Here is a 19,865-nt window from a genome sequence, read left to right as displayed (position 1 = left end):
TCACAGAAAGGACACTTGTGTTCAAAATTACCTATAACTTTTTTCATATGATATGCCAGACCTGGTCTACTCCGAAACTTCTTTGAACAATGACTACAAATTAAACCATCGCCGTGTTTGATTTTCTGATGATCGCGTAGTAGAGATTCGCCCACGAATTTTGAAGGGCATAATTCACATAAAAAAATATCCTTAGTGTGAGTTCTATTATGCCTATACTTGCTACTTGGCCATCTTGAGGTAAATGCACACTGACTGCATTTGTGTTGTTTTGTTGGTTTTTTTCCGGATTCGGGTTCATTGTCTTCCTCTTCTGTTGTGGAGCCGACCGCACCTTCAACTTCCATTGCCTGTAAATAAAAATAAAATCATTAAAAGCTTTGCGCATGGAGGAACTATATTGTTTCGATGCTTTTTTAGAAAAAAAAATAATGAAATGTAATATATGTAAACAATAATATTGATAATTTGCCATTTATCTTATTTAACAAGTTTTCATAAACGCTTGTTTGATTGATTTGTTTCAAAAACAAATTAAGAATTTGCAAATATGCCTCCAACAACATTTTGAAGTTAAGCAGTGATCCTAATGTTGCATTTTAACTCACAATTATACTTATAGTGATATAAAAAAAAATATTGCTATGATATTTTAAAAGTATCGCATTGATATTAGTCAAAATAGCATTCGTTTATTTGTGTATATAAGAAAAACACCGCACCTGATATTCAACACGGACACAAACGTTTGCTTTAAACCAACTATAGGCTATATATTAAGACTTGATTGTTGTAAATATATTTGAACAATATGTTCTAAAGATGGTATTTTAATAGCAAAATCTTACCTTGATTCTTTTTACACTCGTGTACTTGACTTTTTCCTATCAAAATGACCTTGAAAAGCAGGTTATTGTCGATTTTACGCTCTAGTGATTTATTGTTCTAGAAAAAAACTTCCATCCGACGCGTATTATTCTCCAAACTTATTGAATTGTTTTTTTAGAAATATAAAATAAATTTGCATTACCAGAAACAAACTTTTTTACATGCAGCGTCTGCATATTTACAGTTTGATATTAGACAAAATCGCTCATTGATACCAGAAAAGTTTTTATCGTATCGCACCTTCCATAGACTGCTAAATCTGACTTACAAATAACGTAAACCCTACAAAAAAACCCACCAACTATTGAAATGTTGTTATCAGTTTTCAAACTGTGAAACTTTCTACTTCTTCCTATAAATCAGATGCTGAAATTAACAAAATCATTGCAAATATGATCATTTTGGTTTACAAGCGAATTCACCAAGAAACAACCGTATCATTTGTATTAATAGCAAGTTAATGTTTCTTTTAAGATTGCAAAAATGGCTTTCCATACATCAATATGTTATTTGTTTACTTCACGCTAACTTGCTCACGTATACACATATTAAACTATAAATATACAGCCATTTACCTGTTCTTACATAACCAAACGTCAGCTAATATAGGGCAATGTCTGAAACTAAAGTGATCTACTCTGGTTCTACGGATGAAGCGTGTCCAGAATTGTTTAATATCCAGGCAAAGCCGCCAACGCCAAAGGAAAGTAAGAAAGGACAGCTACCAGATGAACTCATTCGGCAGTTTTTTGAGGAAGTAAGCAAAATTTGTTTTAAATTTGCATAAATATAGAAAGTGTATTACTATGCTTGCCGATGAGTTAGTCTCTGCGATATGACCTTAGACAGCGTAAATGTTTCTATAAATAGAAAGCGGCATAATGTAAACACCAAGAAATTGATGAGACAACTATCCACAAGGCTATAACCAATGATCTACAATAACCGATGATACAACTCTCCAATCACCAAACGACGTGGATGTAAGCAACTATAGGTCACAGTGCGTTGGTCCTCTCAGACGGTCTTCGCCAATTAGAAAAACTCATACCATGTATTTAAGGAATGACTGTAATATTTTTTTATGTCTATAAAGAAATAACATAAAAAATATGGTGCACACTGTGCACCACATTTTTTATGTTATTTCGAATAGACAGACAAATTACAGTCATTTCTTATAATTTAATTCTAAATTCCTTTTTAAACCGTAGAAAACCATGAAAATACGTTGATGACGTCACGGTAACATTGGACTGTAGTATAAGATTGTATAACAACATAACATTAAACACACTGTGAAATATATCCGATGGAAAGGGCTCGTCTCAACAGATCGACACAAACCACAATGTATAACATGATCAGACATGAAGCCTTTGAAAAAACTGAATTACCATGAATAAAATGTAGATGGACGAGGATCCGATTGTTGTATGTATATAAGTCTTTAAAATGAAATGACGTTGATGGCTATGCTACTTTACAGTGAAAAACAATAATTTACAAAGTAGTGTACTTTGGATACTGGAAAGCATATTGTGTAAAATAATTAGATAAAAAAAACCAAAAAAAACCCCAACAAACAAATTTCTCGCTACATTGAAGACCTGTTGGTGACCTTTTGCTGTTGTGTTTTTTTATTTTGGTCGGGTTGTTGTCTCTTTGACACATTCCCCATTTCCATTCTCAATTTTAATAAAGTTTCAAACATAATTCAGAAAGCTAAAAAAAAAAGGTTGACTTTTCCAAACAGTTTTCATTATGTATATTGTTGAATTATTTTTTGTTGTCGATTTGTCCATATTTAAAAAAAAAATTTCTCTGTTTTAAAAGGCATATGCTAGAAAGATTTCATATCGAATGAACTAAATTTGACAGTCGGAAAGCAAGCCCTTAGAAACGTCCGTTGTTGCTATATTCTGAAGACAACAATGGGACTGACATTAAAACCCGCCGTTTTGAAGTGATTACAGATACCCGCCGTTTTGTCTTTACTAATAAATATTAATTAATGATTAAACAAGTTTTGTTGTTCCCTATCACTGGTGTGGGAGTGTAAGTAATGAATGAAGTTATAAATACAATTCTTCAAATCTGATGTCAATTAAGGGCTATTCCAGAAAAAAATGTAGGTGTGTGTGTGTGGTGGGGGGGTTGAATGTTGACAATTGTAAGTTGCTCTGATGCCCATCACCCATGTATTATTAATACATTAATAAATACAATGTGCCTTCAAACCCTCCCCACCCCCCACCCCCCAACACACACACACATTTTTTTCTGGAAAATCCCCAATATAAATTCTAATTTAAAGCATGGTATTCTTGTTTCACTGTTTTTGTTTGTTATTCATTGAAAATTATATGTTGAATCATTAAGGAATATTTTGAAAATATATTGTGCATGTATAACCTGATAATGTATAACTATACTAAGGAAATTGATTTAGAATGTCATCAACATTTACATACTTGAATATACTAATGAAATTGCAATTCTTAAAGTACAACATGTTCAAGCCAAAAGAAAAGCTAACATGTTGATGACGATAAAATGCAAGTCTGAACCAGGCATAGTATCAAATACTGTATAATATGAACAAGTCATATTTGCAGAGGTATAGCTACAAAATGTATTATTTAATCAAAATTTCATTGCCAGATTTTATTTCCTTCTTTCAAACTGTAGTTTAATTCAAATTATTATGAAAGAAATGTTAAAGTCATACAATGTACCTGTATAAAGTCACACAATATACATGTATAGTTACTGGTTATATAAAATGAAAATTCTTGTTACAAAATCTAGTTCAAAATATTTTCATACATGTATGTTCATGATATTGTTTTGGAAACTAGTGCAATCTTAAATCCTCAGCAAAACTGTACCATGCATTGTTTTGCGTTCATATTAATCGCAAATTTATTAATTCTTTTTTTTTATAATCATTTTCAGAACCTCCACTCCAAGAACTGTTAATAAATTAAATTGAACAGAATAATGTGCGTTACATGGATGTGTGATATTTACTCGAGGCAAGTTTATAAAACATAGAAATAAGAAATTATAATAAAATGTATACATAAACTTGCATTTTGTCACTTTGTTCTATTTTGAACCATATCTGCCTTGTTTTATGACAAGATGTGGTATCAGGCACATGAATGGAAGTGTATATACATATATAACAAAATAAAGAAGGCAATTATGATTGTGACAAAGTTTTGTTTGTCAATGTACGATTGAAATGCTCACTTGCCACTATGGTTAGGGGAATAAGAACTGCATAAATATACGAGTTTTAATACCAGAAAATATTTCATTATTAAAACAAACGACCAGAACTACCCATTTGACAACATTTTTTAAAGTAAATTTAAGTTATGATCAGTGAACGTTGACCCCTGTAAACACTAACCAGATTCGGCATATAAAAGAACCCCAATTATTCAATTGTGATGAAATCAAACAAAGTTTAATTTTGGAACCTTTGGGCCCCTTTTTTTCTACACTGTGGGGACCCAAACTCCCAAAATCAATATCAACCTTCCTTTAGTGGTTATAAACCTTGTGTTAAAATTTCATAGATTTCTATTTACTTTACTAAAGTTAGAGTGCGAAAACCAAGTCTTCGGACGACAACGTGATACCAATGTACGACCAAAAAATTATCAATTTTTGCAGTCAGTCGTATAAAAAGTTACATTTGTACCTGAAGTTTTAATGGTCAGTTATAATCATGCCATGGGCAACACTGACTGCTGTCAGTCTAAATCTGATTTCTGTTACCATTACAAACACCATCCACATTCCTTCATTTAATTTTTTGAAGATCCACTTTTGATAGAATCCTCTTTATATTTCAGGAATATATATATATATCCAGTTCCAGAAATCCAAAGTCTAGACCACTTACAGGCATCATTCCAAGAAACTGCAAAGAAAATAAGACTAAGAACTTACATTGAATTAATATTTGAAGTTGTATTAGAGACTTTACAAAAGAAATATTATTGATCACTGGCAAATGATTGTACAATTTTTAAGTTTTTTTTTAATTTGGTTTAATGCATGTACTTCTCATTACTTTTATTTACTAGTTACATGCAAATATTTGGACTTTGGTTTAGACTTATTTTTATTAGTTATAAATTGTACTCTGATTTTATGTTTCACATACTAAAGACCAATTGTCAATAATTGAAAAGTCCAGGAATTCTAGGACATAATCTTCATAGATAAATGAAATGTAATCATATTTATTGAAGTATGTTTAAAATCTGACAAATTCAAATATGAAGGTATGTATAAATGGGGAAAGAGGCCAATAATGTGCCCTAAGTACCCAAAGTAAAATGTACAATGTACATATAATAAGATAAGAATACACATACAATTATTTGTTTAAAAGGTTTGTATACAGGAGAAAGAGGCCAATAATGTGCCCTAAGTACCCAGATATGATAAATTTATATATGTGTATATGTGTGTGCCCTGAAAAAAAGGAGTTGTCAGTTATATTTATAAACTGCTTCAATACCATGATTACTTTAAAAGAAAAAAAGTAACAGTAAAAAGCTGTGAATGAAAAGACATTTACAATTTCATTACCTCTATATATTAATTTACCTCTTTATTTCAGTTTATATTTTAATGGTTTCTGTGTTGATGTTTATTTTTTTATTTGTATAAATTTCTGTTCCATCTTTTACAACCATTTTATTTGAATTTTATTCTTCTATATGTATATATGCTTTCACAATCTGAAATGATAAAATTTAAAATGTTAAAATAAACAAAATGTTTAAACAATCAATACATATCTTAATACTGTTATATCTTAATACTGTTATATATTAATGCACATTAATATCATGCTAAAAAGGACTGGAAAGAACATCACATAACTGTCATATGAATAAATGAAATACATGTACATATTTAGACAATATACGTATAGTGTCTTGAAATATGAAATTTATTTGTATGAGGCTTAGAAACGGGAAAATGCGAGGTTCTACCGAGCATTTTCCCGTTTCGTGCCGAATACAAATAAATTTCATATTTCAAGACACTATACGTATATTGTTTTTATACTGAAATCGGGAAAAAAAATGAAAAATGAAAAAAAACATGTAACAAAAATTGTTAAAAAAAAGTGTTTGGAATTTCCCTCTTGGGGTACCATTTTGGGGTATTTCCCTATGAGTGTAGTCCAGGTGGTAAGACATTGGCGGATTAAGGAATTAGAAAGGGAAAATGAACTTAATTAATAACATTTGATAAACATGATATATAAATAACCAATTTGAAGACATTAAAAGTTTAAATTGAAAAAAGTTTGACCATTGTTACTTTACGTTGTCATGGTCGTGACGTGATGTTGTTGATGAAATACAATAAGGAGGCGGGGCTTATAGGTCAGTTGGGGTCATTGACGTATAAAGCTTACGTTTATACGTATAGCTTTATCTGTACAGTAAACTAGCTGATTGCAGTATAATCAGTTTTATCATTTCAACATCTCTGAAGTGGGAGTGGGCAAATAATTTGCAATCTTCAAAAAAACCCATAAAATAATAGTTAAATGTGAAATGATCGCCAATGAGAACCTGGCATTCACCAAATGTTCATATACATGTAAAGTGGAAGTTCAAAAAATAAACATGATACATGTACATATTTGTTTTTAAATATATCATACTTTTTGTAAAAAATAAGATATGGTATGATTGTTAATGAGAAGATTCTCAACCAGAGACCAAGTGACATGGAAATTACTGATATGAATACAATGTTAAATGTTTACAAGCCAGACGCTCATTTTCTAAACAATTTTAGCTGGATTCTGTTGGATTATGGATCATACAGAATTTTACAAGCCAATTCTGCACAACTAGTGGTTAAGCATGAATGCTGGAAGGTTATCTGGCTGTGGTTTAATATTTTATATTTGAGACAAAACATTCTCAATAATATTTGGTTGATACATGTATCAACATTATAGTGTCAATTATCAAATTCTTTGAAATAAATTACCTTGTTCAACATGGGCCTTTTACTGAAAATGGAGACAACAGTAATAAAAATGAGGTCATGGTCATGGTCTGCAGATAATTTTCAGACAGAAATATACACCTTAAAATCATTGCAAAGACTAAATTTAGGCTTACCTACATGTATAGCTTATAGCATTAGAAAACCAAAAAAAAACAAACTTGAGAGCAAATGTCTGACAGTAATAAATAAATAATTCAAATTGAGGAAAATATCAAATAATACATGCCACTGAGATAACATGTGCAAGTATGAGCACATCATAAAATATTTGCATACACCAAATATATTTCACCTACAGCATACTAAATGGTTTTATACTTTAAAAAAAATTGTTATTTGGACAAAAAATGTTGGATGGAAGGTTGTCACATTGGCACTCACACCACATCTTCCTATATCTAATTCTATGCATATGTGAGAAAAACAGAGTAAAACATAAAAAAAAACCATGAAAATGAGTTCAAGGTCAGATATCACCTGCCAGTTGGACCAGTACACCTACAATTAATGTAGTTAATGACAAACAAAGGTATCTGGGATATGGACCAGACCATGAAAGTAGAGGTACACTGAATGCAACTGATTTTTCATGTACATGTAATTATCCCAAATTCAGTATAAATTCACCCGATATAACCAGTCATCCTTTTGTGACAGTGGCGGATCCTCTAGCTGACATAAGAGCGGCTCCAGTCATGCTTCAATGATTCCCTAAATAATCAACCAAATTTTTCTTAATTGGAAAAAGAATTCCATGTACATGTATACTGGGATTTTTTTTAACAGATTATAGCCAATATAACTAGAAAATGCCATTCTGCCCTAATTTGCTTTAAATCCAGTGCAAACAAAAATACCCCTCTACAGAGGGATAATATTATCCCTCTATACAGGTATAATCACCATACAGGGGGTTTGTTCCCAACCTGTTTACCAGTTTACGGTTCCTGACTTCAGACCAATCTGATTGTACGAGGATTTGGATGGGGTTAAATGATTAAAGAATAATGCCCTTAAAATGAAAATTAAAGAATAACAGGCAAAAAAATGAAGATTAGAAAAATATGTGCTCTAATTTTTTGAAGATGAGAGAAAAAAGGAGTGAAAATTAAATGTCTTGTATGTTCCCATTGTTTTATTTTTAAGCTCTCATGTAGTGCCTTCTATTTGCACATAAGGAATTATATTTCAGGAAATTGTACACATATTTATAAAACATATCAATAAATGCAAATTAATATTCTTTTTCCTTATTCGTGTATGCTCTGTATGCCCCTTGTGGGCCCTTAATCTGTTCCGTTCTTTCAGCTGGGAACAGTAAATCTACTTCTTTTTCACTTGGGGCTCGTATGGATAGTGAACAAGGCATAGTAAACGACTAGTAATGGATTTTTGAGACTTGAGATATGTCTATACTTTGAAGAAAATTGGAAATATAAAAAAAAGGCATTTGTATAAAGTTTAGTGGCCTAGGGTCCAAAAAAGGGGGATACATGCCCCAAATACCTGTGGTCTCTGATCCAAGTTGGGAGGCCATCATTCCCAGGTACCGAATGGTGAAGACCGATTAAAAATTGATGTGTTAATTGCTTTACTCAAGTCGCAAAACAAAATCAAAATATCACAGAATGGCGTTTTCTGAGTAAGCGTGTCTAGTGCCGTTTCATTCAAATTTTAACAATTAATCGAGGCAAATAATAAATAAAATTGATGTAAAAACTGGTAACAACTTACCCTGCATTACTTTGAAACGTTGACATTTTGGTATTTCGCTATGATTAGGCTGGATTTACATTCCGTGTGCCAATTTTTCATCAAGCACTTGCACCATCTTTCTACAAGGGGCAGATAACTTCGTATTACTTCTTCGGCATCGCACCGGCGAATTTTGGTAAAAAAATGCTCAGATCCAACTGGCACATTTGCGTATCTGTGCATATCAACTGGCACAAATTTGACATATCATAGTCCAAGTTATGTTACATAACATAATTTAAATTCAGCATAGCTTCCCGAGAAGTTAAGAAAGAAAATTACGATTTAAATTTTTTTTGACCACATTTTTTGGTCAACACCTACACTTTGAACACATATTTTGAAAGAAAAAAATGATTTAAATCCATAATTGAGATGATGAAAATATTCCTTATATACTCAAGAATGTTCACTTAAAAGCAAATTAGTTTTAATTCATTGTAACAGCTACAAATTCAAAAAAACGAGCTTCACTTTTTTTGGTAAAAAAATGCCCATATATGGTAATCACATGACGTCCATTGTTGCTTTAAGAAATGGGGTCAAACCGGGGTCAGCTTTCCGACTGTTGAAGTCCGACGTCCGTAAACTTCTGTTTGGGAATCACGTAAAAGGATCAATATACAAATCTAGTTGTTATTTTTCTCCATTGTTTAAGCATATGATAATTTCAATTTTCATATCGCATGTATTATCAGCCCTCGAGCCATGCGTATACTTAGCATTGATATGATAGCTTTTGTATATTTGTAATGAGCGGAAGTACACAAGCCATAATTTCCCACCCGGGCTGATAACCCATATCAGGGGCATCTCGTGCACAAAACACATAATAGTGCCTCTCGTGCAAGTTACTTCCGGTATATCAGGTATCGGTTGTTTACTTTTCCAATGTGACGTCAGATATTTTTTATGACGACGTCAAAATTTACGGGAACTTTTGTTAGGATAGTTTAGTACTTGCTAACAAATGCCATTGATAATTATGAATCATTTTATAGTACAACAAACATGGAGTAATAATGATCATAAAACTCCTCCAAATTTTCAATGTTTCAAAACGCCTCTATGGGAAATGTTACCATACGTATATATGGAGGTAGTGATGCTGTTGTTGGACAATTATAGCGGTATATTTGATTCATAATTTAACTTCTTTATACAGTTTTTGACTGTTTTAGTTATTGAATTTGTTTATTTGCCTTACATAAAACTATTGTCGGAAGTATATGATAGAGCGATTAATACATGGCCTTTTCCATATCAGCCTGGGTATCATCCCTCGACCCATATCAGCATCTCGACTCCGTCTCGGGATGATACCCAGGCTGATATTGAAAAGGCCATGTATTAATCTCTATATAATTTATAATAATTTTTTCTCAATATATATTTTCCTTGAAATTAATCACACCTATTCATGCATTTAATCTTTATTTTTGATTCTGTAGGGATATTTGGTTGTTGATGACTTCTTCACGAGAGAAGAATTAGATGCATGCAGAGAAGATTTGAAACTTATGGTAGAAGAACTTGCACAAAAACTACACAACGCTGGAAAGATAAAAAGTATAAACCATTGTTCATATTAAGGACAGTCTCGCTTCTGTATATTTTTTAAATCATAATAATAGAAAAACAAAAGATATGAGTTAGACATCCATGACACAAAATCAGTACATGCACAACACAAGCTAAAACACAGATAAAGCAAGGGAACAGCACATTTATGGCTGTTCTTCATCTCAAAGTCACAATGAGGCCTCAACACGGGGCAAACGTAAAACTACCACCCACTGCAAGCTAGCAAGCTTTTCCCTATCACCGGCTTAAGAGTAATTCTTTGCAAATATTATTGTGATAGACTGTGTAAGATGTAACACCACCTAAGCATGCCCTGTCAAAAAATGAAAAAAATACAGGAAAGAAGTTCATGTGTTTAGCAAAATATTTCCTACGCCGTTTTTCTTATGCTTCGGAATGGTACATGTAAGTGTAACAGTAAATTTGATCCGGTAGGAAAATTTGTCCGCTACCAAGTTAGATTCTGGAAGCAAAAGGAAATGAACACTTTTACCGGATAAATGGATAAAAACAATGCAATAGATTGACTATGAATAAATACAACTTAAAAAAAAACAAAAATCTCTATTAGAAACAATTTTACCACATCTTTTTTATATTATGATGAAAACTATTGAATATACAACCCCATCTTAGTTAAGAATTGAAAGTTTTGATAATAAATTCCAATTAACATCAAGAAAGTGGACCAAATTTCCTAGGAAAATTAGTCTTAGGAAATATTTTATTTTAAATCTAAATACATAAATCTATAACAATATTAAGACAACACTAAAAAATAACAAACCTGGACGTTTCTACCTAGGATTAATAAGAATATGGACATGATTTCCTAGAAATATTAGTCTGGGGAAATAATTTTTTGTCTTCATAATATCAATTAACAATTCTAAAACAATATTAAAATAACACAAGCCATGTTAATCAACCTTTACAACTAATTTATATGGGTGTCTTTATCTAGGAATAATAATGACAAACATGATTTCCTTGGAAAATTTGTCTGGGGACATAACTTTAAAAAATATTAATACATAACTCGAAAACAATATTAAAACCATTTATGTAAATAAACCTTTGAAATTAAATGAAATGGATGTTTTATCTAGTAATAATTATCGCATGGACATGATATCCTAGGAAAATTTGTCTGGGAACATATTTTTTTCATATATTATTACATTACTCTTTAACAAAATCAAAATACATGAAAGGTACTTGAAAAAGTTAGTTTGGTTAAAAATAACCTTTAATTTAAATTATAAAAAACAAGGATGTTTTGCCCTATTAATATTAATACCACGGACATGATTTCCTAGGAAAGTTAGTCTGGTTACTTACATTTTATCAAAAATATAAAAACACAGCTCTTAAAAAAATGTTAATTATGTAAATGAATTATATGTTTCAGATTTAAAAAAAAAAAAAAGGACATGGACATTTTTACCTAGCAATATTAATGACATGGACTTTAATTCCTAGGTAAATTAGTCTGGGGACAAAAAATACTAACATCAGACTATATTTACTAGTAAAATTTGTAACCATGGACATTTTATACTAGGAATATGGGTCCGCCCATACATATTTTACAAGGACAAATTTGTCGCTTACATAAGCAGTTGTTTTACCAGTAGAGACACGGTTTGTGGTTTATTGTTGGTTGTTAAACGTCCAGTCTGCCACTTGAAAATTGGTATATTACACAGGGACAGAATGTTTGCCATGCAACAGACATCATACGGACCCTTTAAAGAGTTGTTGCAAAGGTTTAAATTTGGAACTCTCTTTACACAAGGAGTCGGGATTAATTTCCCATTTCGACCGGACGTGGCAGCATACTTTTACATCCTGCATAGCCAAATAGACTCTCTAATTTGGCAATGGTTTTACTGGCGGCTGGCGGTCGCAGAAGACCAATGCGGTCATATTTTTATTCACAGTCACCCTTGGTAACACTTTTTTTGTTTCTCACAAGTGAAATCCGGTGGTTTTGAAAATTTTTTAATAACTTACTTCCATTGAAATTTCTTGGACTTAATGCAACACTTTTTTCTTTTGATTATTTTAGAGTTATACAGAGACTATGGTTTATTTGAGAGACTAACGATGATAGAAAAAGAGTTTCCTGGCTCAAATATTCTTTTACACAAAATGAAGAAAATGCCAAAGGTATATGGTGTATTTTGCAATTACATGTATATGTTTAGTTATTTTTTATGTCACCATTCATGATATGTTATTTTTAGCCAGTTTATACAAAATAATGGCATCATTGGTTGACTATAACTAAACTTTAAGTTGCAAGACTTGCATTGTGTTGGCGGGGTTTTAAACAGGGTTGCTTGTGCTAATCCCTTCCCTCACCTGGGACATTTGTGTAACAGTACAACAAAAGAAGAAACAATAAATATCAGTTAAAAATGGATGAACTCATGAGATCGGTACAAAGCAGAATAGGACATCTAATAAAATAAAATCAGACCAAACGGGGTAAAGCATTTATACATAACCACAACAAAAAGACACACAATAGAGATCTGAGTGTACACAAAGTTATTGACAGCTATTTCACAGCCCATAACCACATATATCTGAGACTGAAATAGCAATCAGTGCACCTCCAGAATCCATTGGATTTTATTTAAAGACGTTATTAACAGTCAGAGAAAAAGCACACAATGCCATTATAAATATGGAAATAAGTTTGAAAAATGCATACGGTTGCAAAAAATTGACTAATACATGTAATTTAAAAAACATACTTCATGTATATATTTTTGTAATATCATATTTTCAGTCTTTCTGTGATTTGTGGTCGAACGAGAGGATTTTGAATGTAATGGAACAGATACTCGGTCCAGATATCAAGGGACATCCGGTTTGGAACATTCGAACCAAAACTCCTCAAAACGAGGCTACAACTGTGCCTTGGCACCAAGGTAAACTAGGTCGTAATATTTTCCTACTCTAGAGAATTACATTATTAAAATATCGTCTCATACATTATATAAATCGATGTATTTTTCAGATGTTGGTTATTTGAATAATGAATCTTACAAAGTCCTTCAGCCGACCGCATGGATACCGCTACTTGATACAAACGAAGACAACGGGTGTTTACAGGTTTGTTTGCACTTTGAAATGTCGTAACAGTAATATTTTGTGGACATTTTATCGCTTGTTTATTATATTATTGAGTCTTTTACATGTGAAACTTTTTTTGCAGAGAACGGTGAGTAGTATTGCTGTACGACTTTATATTTTTTTTATTTTTTTTATAAATATTTTAATTTCCATAGGAATCCTGCAAGTTCAATACGGATATAATTGTTATCGAAATTAGTTGATGTTTTCCGAGAACTGAAAACAAATAACTATGATATTTTTCATTGTAAGTTTATTTATTTTTTCATCTAATGACCTCTGCACTATCTTAATAATTGTGATTGCGAACTGTTTGATGTATATTTTTTTTATCGTTGTTTTAAGTATATTGCTTTTAAATAAGTTTTTATGTGGTTCCCCTTTTTTCCATTTGCTATCCTAGGTGGCCAAACGTGGTCATAAGACAGGAAAAGTAGCAGATCACCAGTGTTGCCATGGAGGTACATGGTATGTTATGTTGGAAGAAGAAGAAATGAAAAGAAAGTTAGGTATATCTGAAACTCTTAAGCAGGGTCAGGGAAAAAGATTATGTGGAATTTATTATTGAATATGTTACATTTAAGAATAGAAAAATACATGTAGAATATTAAAAACAAAAAGATCATGACTTTTATGGAATTCTTTCTCAAAAGATAATGCATGACTGTCAATTGGGAAATAAATAAATAAACTCATTAAAGATACCAGGACTAAATTTTGTATATACGCCAGACGCATGAAATTGATAGTTACTTGGCACTGCCAAAAGTTCTAGATTGATGCAAACATTTTTGAGGGGAAAGTGGTTCGTTGAACCAGATTTTACTGGATAAAACATTCAATTGGTGTGTTATTTCTTATATAAGAATAAACTCATCATAGGTACCAGGACTAAATTTTGTAAATACGTCAGACACGCGTTTCGTCTACTAAAGACTCATCAGTGACGCTCGAATCCAAAAATGTTTAAAAGACCAAATAGAGTACGAAATTGAAGAGCATTGAGGACCAAAGTTCCTAATATTGTTTCTTGGAGTCATTGTCTTCTATGTGTATTCATAAAAATAAACGGACGTGAGTGACTGAGCATTTTGAAACCAAAACATCAACAATGGATACCTTTTTAGAACGATAAATTAAAACTGATTTTTCTTCTTCATTTAACTATCAAAACTAATTTAAAAGTTCGTTTTAGTCATTTTATACACTCTTTTTTGTCAGAAAAATGCAGTTTTTCATCATTCAAAAATCAACAAGACTGACATCTACCATTGGTTTAAAGTTTTTTAGGAAGTATAATAATGATTTTTTTTTAATTCAGATATAGATTTAGAAAATGACTTGAAGATATGCCCTATTCCTTATGGAGGCATGCTGTTGTTTAACAATCTTGTTCCACATAGAAGGCAAGTGAAAAAAGTTGATTAATAAAATCGCCGTTTTGGACCAAATCAAATTCTTAGACAATGATAGATATAGATTTTACCACATCAACTGTGGTGATTACGATATTCTCCACTACAGAAGGTTACATTTTCAAACTTTTAAAATGCAAAATACTTTTACAATTTAAAATGCAACTTAAATATAAGAAACGATTCATTTATTATTCTTATTCATAATTTATAAGGATAAACAAATCTTAAAATCCGAATTTCATGATTTTAAAAATAGTTCATGTAATGCAAGCAGACGACCATGCGTGTGCAAAAACAAAATGGTTACTTTGTCTGATGGATACAGCTGTTGTAAAAGTTACAATAGATACATTAGTTCATCAAATGATGACAAATCGTTTTTAATTATTTTAATCAAATAGTATAGTTTGTTATCTGATGATGATAGATCTGTTTTCCTATAAAGTTATTAAAACATATTTGCAACATGAGAAAAGGTTCAATAATTGTTTAAACTAACATAAATAATAACAATGATATGGTGTACACATATAAGACAAATTTGAAACATCCCAGCATCAAAACAAAGCTCAAAAGACATCTCGAATTAGAAACGCGGATGTAAAACAATGACATATTTCCATCTTTAAATAGACTGTCAGTAAAGAAATGCTTTATTTAACTTACAACAGAGTCTATCAAAAAGTTCCGCCATTAACAGAATATTATTTATTAGTACATATTTTAGTATACAGAAAAGCACTGACTGAGGTCCGTGATTAGGACTAGCACACGAAAATGTAGCAGGATTTATAAATATCGACCTTTTGCTGTGACTTCGACTTGTACGTGTTTATACTGTGTCACATTTTAAAATCAACGAAAACAAACTAAGACCGTTTGAAAATCATACCCAAACATAAAAAATAGTGTAATTTCTAAAATAATAAATTCGTCTTCTTTATCACAGTCTTGAAAGATGAAGTTGAACTTATTGAGATAAAGCCTAAGAGTTATAATTAATAAGTTTACTTAAAAATGATTATGTTCATATGATTCTGTTTCTGGTAACGTTTCATGCACACCAAAAATGCTGAACTAATGTCTAACTTGTGACCTCTTTGTATCAACAGCCTACCAAATATGTCAAATAAAATCAGATGGAGTCTTGACCTTCGATGGCAACGACATTCGGAGCCGGTCGGATTTTATGGTCTGAAAGATGGTATTCTGATGAGAACATCGAAAGATCCCAATTATAAAATTGATTGGGAATCATTCAACAAAATCGATAGACATCAAGTACAGAAGGAATCAATCGAAGAAAATGAAAGTGCTGTAAGATTTACTTTAAATATTTCAAGAAGATGTTTATGAGTGTTGTTTATTTTTCGACTTATAATTCTATAACTTTTTCAAACTCGATAGGTTATGTAAACTTCCCATATAATTGTTTATACTGCACTCGTTCTATTTGAGCAGTCAAAATGCGTTGACTGTATATTTCTATGTCATATACAGTCACTGACCCGATATCAGTTTTCCTCATGAATATCTAAATAGAAGTTGCCGAATTAATATTTAATTATTCATTCGACCTCTTCAACCTGTTTTTGTTTCCAATGCATACAACGATGCATGGAACGGCTCAACCTTGTTTTTTGCAATTATTGGAAAAACATATTTCATTAATTTTGTTTATATATTTTGTTTGCAACCTATAAATCATTATGTTTAATGCTTATGATTGATATTTTAGTCCATAATCAAACGATTTCGTTCACCATCGAGTGTGGGTTTCAACAGGTAAATGTACATTTCATTGTGTTGTATATTTCTCCGCGAGCATGATATGAGGCCTTTTTAAAGGGGATTTCCCCCAATATTTAAAATCAAATAAATAACCATAACGCATTAAACAACAATTGAAAATATTTTTTTAGATTGCAGTATAAAGACAATAATAGTGCATTGACTTGACATATCAACGATATAAGGATTCGGTCCGAAACCGGAAATAGCTCGGCACAGCCTCGCATTTCCCCGTTTCTAAGCCTCATCCTTATATCGTTCATATGTCAAGTCAATGCACTATTATTGTCTATTAAAATAAGATGGTCAAAACCAGAGAGTTGACGAAAAGTTGCACATGTATTTAAAATATGAACGGATATTCGGTGATATGATAAATGATCGATCCATGCTTCCTATACACGAAGCTGCGATACTATGAATTGGTATGAAATAAATTTCACGGAAATATTACATAATTCTTTCACACAAAAAACGGCTTGGCATAGACAAACACGAAAAGAATAGTTTATACTAACTTTGAATTTTTGAAAAACTAAGGATTTTCTTATCCCAGGCATAGATTACCTTAGCCGTATTTGGCACAACTTTTTGAAATTTGGATCCTCAATGCTCTTCAACTTTGTAATTGTTTGGCCTTGTAAATATTTTGATATGAGCGTCACTGATGAGTCTTATGTAGACGAAACGCGCGTCTGGCGTACTAAATTATAATCCTGGTACCTTTGATAACTATTGGAACCAAAGAGGATAGATTGCTAGTATCCACTGTAATCATTATATTCTATTATCTAATAATAGACTTGGTAGCAGTGGCTTATCTAGAAAGTCGAGGCCCACTTGCTGCCTAAGAAGGGGTCGCTCCCGTCACGCTTCAGTGATTCTCTATATACTAGTAATCAACCAATATTTTTTTCAAAAAAAGAGAGGGGCTGCCCGCATCAATCCGCCTCTGGCTAGTTATTTTTATTTTTAATAACAACAGGTTTTTCATAGATTGTCTCCCTTTATCTTTTTTTTGCACAGATTACCCGAGTCGGTGTATGACTATTGTTTAGCTCACTTTTGCAATGGGGACAAATATTTCATGTTTAATTAACTTAAAAAATCATTTAATCACTTTAAATCAATTTGGTGTGAATACAATAATTATGAACTTTCAGATTGAGGATGAATTTGACACAACCATACAAGGTCCATGGATGAAGAAATGGGAAATAGTTCATGTCAACAGGCATATATTAGAGCATAGAAAGAAAGAAGGAAACCCAGAAACGTGGACAAAAGCATAAAATATAGATATGCTACTGTGGACTGTATTTACTATTTACTTTTCTCAAACTCCGAAACAATGGTTATGTCGTCTCTGCTATGTCAGTTTCGCAAAGTGGCATCGCCATTATTTTACTGTGTATTGCTTACTATGAATTCAAATATATTGAAGATTATTTTTTTTGTATGTTTCATTGCAATAAATCATGTCATTTAATCATTAAAAATCAAGAAAATAATGCATACTAAAACTCTTGTTTTACTGTGCGTATTGTTGTGTGTTTATTTCACAATTTGGCTAGAGGTACAAGGGGCATTACTCCAATTATCATTGATACGGTAACTTACTCCAAAATCCCAATTAATCAAACTTCCTGAAATAAGTAGCCAAGACTCAAATTTAAAAACCACATCAAAAGTTTTAAAAACCAAATTTGAAACTGTTCCTGAGACTAAGTAAGTCTCCGAGACATCAGGTATCCAAACAATCACAAACTACCTGTTCTAGAGATTTCGACTATTTCCGTGGGAAATTAGTTTCAGAGCAACCCGGTTTCCTATGTACATCCCTTTTACTGCTTGCTTCAAACGACAAGCTTTCATCCAGAACTTATTTGTTTAATTACTTCCAAGTTCTAACTACTTTTTCAGATCGCCTTGTGTTTGCAGTGTAGTATTCACTTTCCAAATAAACATCAACTGCCATCATACTGATGGCGAACTCGCACTTCTAAAAGGGATAGTATAACGACACTGAACACCAATAACGGTCATCCCTGGCTTATTCCGGTTTGGTCATTTTATATATTTGTTTTCACCTTATTGCAGCTGATATCATTTTGAGAGACAAAACACATTACATAAGTATTGTGAAAACACGAATAAAAAGTAAAACGAAGTGAAATTTGCCAAAAAAAAGCAGAATTTGGCAAGACTTTTAGGACTTTTTGTCCCCAATGCTCTTCAACTCCGTACTTTTAATATTTTAGATATGAGCGTCACTGATGAGTCTTATGTTAACGAAACGCGCGTCTGTCGTAAATACAAAATTTCAATACTGGTATCTATGATGAGTTTATCAACAACCAATGGGTCGATGCCACTGCTGGTGGAGTTTTTATTTCCCGAGGGTATCACCAGCCTATTAGTTTATAGCACTTCTATGTTGTCTCGAACAATCATTCATATGGCCATTTTAACATATAAACTGTTATCAAAACGTTGAATTTTTGAAATACTATGGATTTTTTTTACTCAGAAATAGATTAACTAAATAAACAGAATTCGACAAACGTTTAGGAATGTTTAGCCCTCAATTCTCCTCAACTTCGTACTATATTTGGCCTTTTAAACTTTAAGATTGGACCATCACCGATGAGTCTTATGTAGACGAAACGCGCGTCTGGCGTAAATATCCATTATGAGTATATTTACAACCACTAGGTCGATGGCACTACTGGTAGAGTTTTTATTCCCCGAGTGTTATACCAGCCCATTAGTCAGCACTTCTTTGTTGACATGAATTACTAGTGATATGGTCATAATTATATATTAACTGTTTACCAAACGTTGAAGTGTTGAAATTATGGCTTCTCTACCTCAGGAATAGATAACCTTTAGGATCTGTTGGTTCTCAATGCTCTTCAACTTTGTACTTTATTTGGGCTTTTTAACATTTTAGATTGGGGTGTTACTAGTCTAATGTAGACGGAACTTGCGTCTGGCGTAAATACTAAATTCCAATCCTCGTATCTATGATGAGTTTATTTTGTTTTGGTACTTCCTTAAAACGAACCTCGCCAATTCGTTTAAAAAAAGTTATTTAAAAGAAATACAAATTTAAAAAATCGTGTAAATTCCCTTCAGAACAAACATTTATTTTTCTGAAATACACCTTCATTATCTATAGTTTAACACTGATTGAAGAGTTAACATTTTAAAAACAAC

General features: G+C 31.9%; 1 protein-coding gene and 1 long non-coding RNA gene across 2 annotated transcripts; one reads left to right on the top strand and one right to left on the bottom strand.

Moving 5' to 3' along the window:
• The first annotated feature begins 1,416 nt into the window (after positions 1-1,416).
• Positions 1,417-18,175, top strand: LOC134711207 (uncharacterized). Its single transcript, XM_063571671.1, has 9 exons — positions 1,417-1,645; positions 10,158-10,275; positions 12,362-12,462; positions 13,091-13,232; positions 13,322-13,416; positions 13,841-13,946; positions 14,759-14,843; positions 15,968-16,172; positions 17,810-18,175. The coding sequence occupies exons 1-9, from the start codon at positions 1,502-1,504 to the stop codon at positions 17,936-17,938; spliced, it is 1,125 nt and encodes a 374-aa protein (XP_063427741.1). The 5' UTR covers positions 1,417-1,501; the 3' UTR covers positions 17,939-18,175.
• LOC134711217 (uncharacterized) lies at positions 3,835-9,214 on the bottom strand. Its single transcript, XR_010106154.1, has 3 exons — positions 8,686-9,214; positions 5,521-5,654; positions 3,835-4,825 (listed from the first exon to the last, which is right to left on the bottom strand). It is a non-coding gene; the product is annotated as an uncharacterized LOC134711217 (long non-coding RNA).
• Positions 18,176-19,865: the final 1,690 nt, after the last annotated feature.

The sequence above is a fragment of the Mytilus trossulus genome, chromosome 3 (genome assembly GCF_036588685.1).
Source record: "Mytilus trossulus isolate FHL-02 chromosome 3, PNRI_Mtr1.1.1.hap1, whole genome shotgun sequence".
Classification (NCBI taxonomy): domain Eukaryota; kingdom Metazoa; phylum Mollusca; class Bivalvia; order Mytilida; family Mytilidae; genus Mytilus; species Mytilus trossulus.
The sequence above is the reverse complement of the archived record's forward strand: the minus strand, read 5'-3'. Positions and strand labels throughout refer to the sequence as shown.

Coding starts and splice junctions, on each gene's coding strand:
- LOC134711207 (XM_063571671.1), top strand. CDS start 1,502: ATGTCTGAAACTAAAGTGATCTACTCTGGTTCTACGGATGAAGCGTGT. Junction 1,646..10,157: donor TTCGGCAGTTTTTTGAGGAA/GTAAGCAAAATT, acceptor TTGATTCTGTAG/GGATATTTGGTTGTTGATGA. Junction 13,947..14,758: donor AGAAATGAAAAGAAAGTTAG/GTATATCTGAAA, acceptor TTTTTAATTCAG/ATATAGATTTAGAAAATGAC.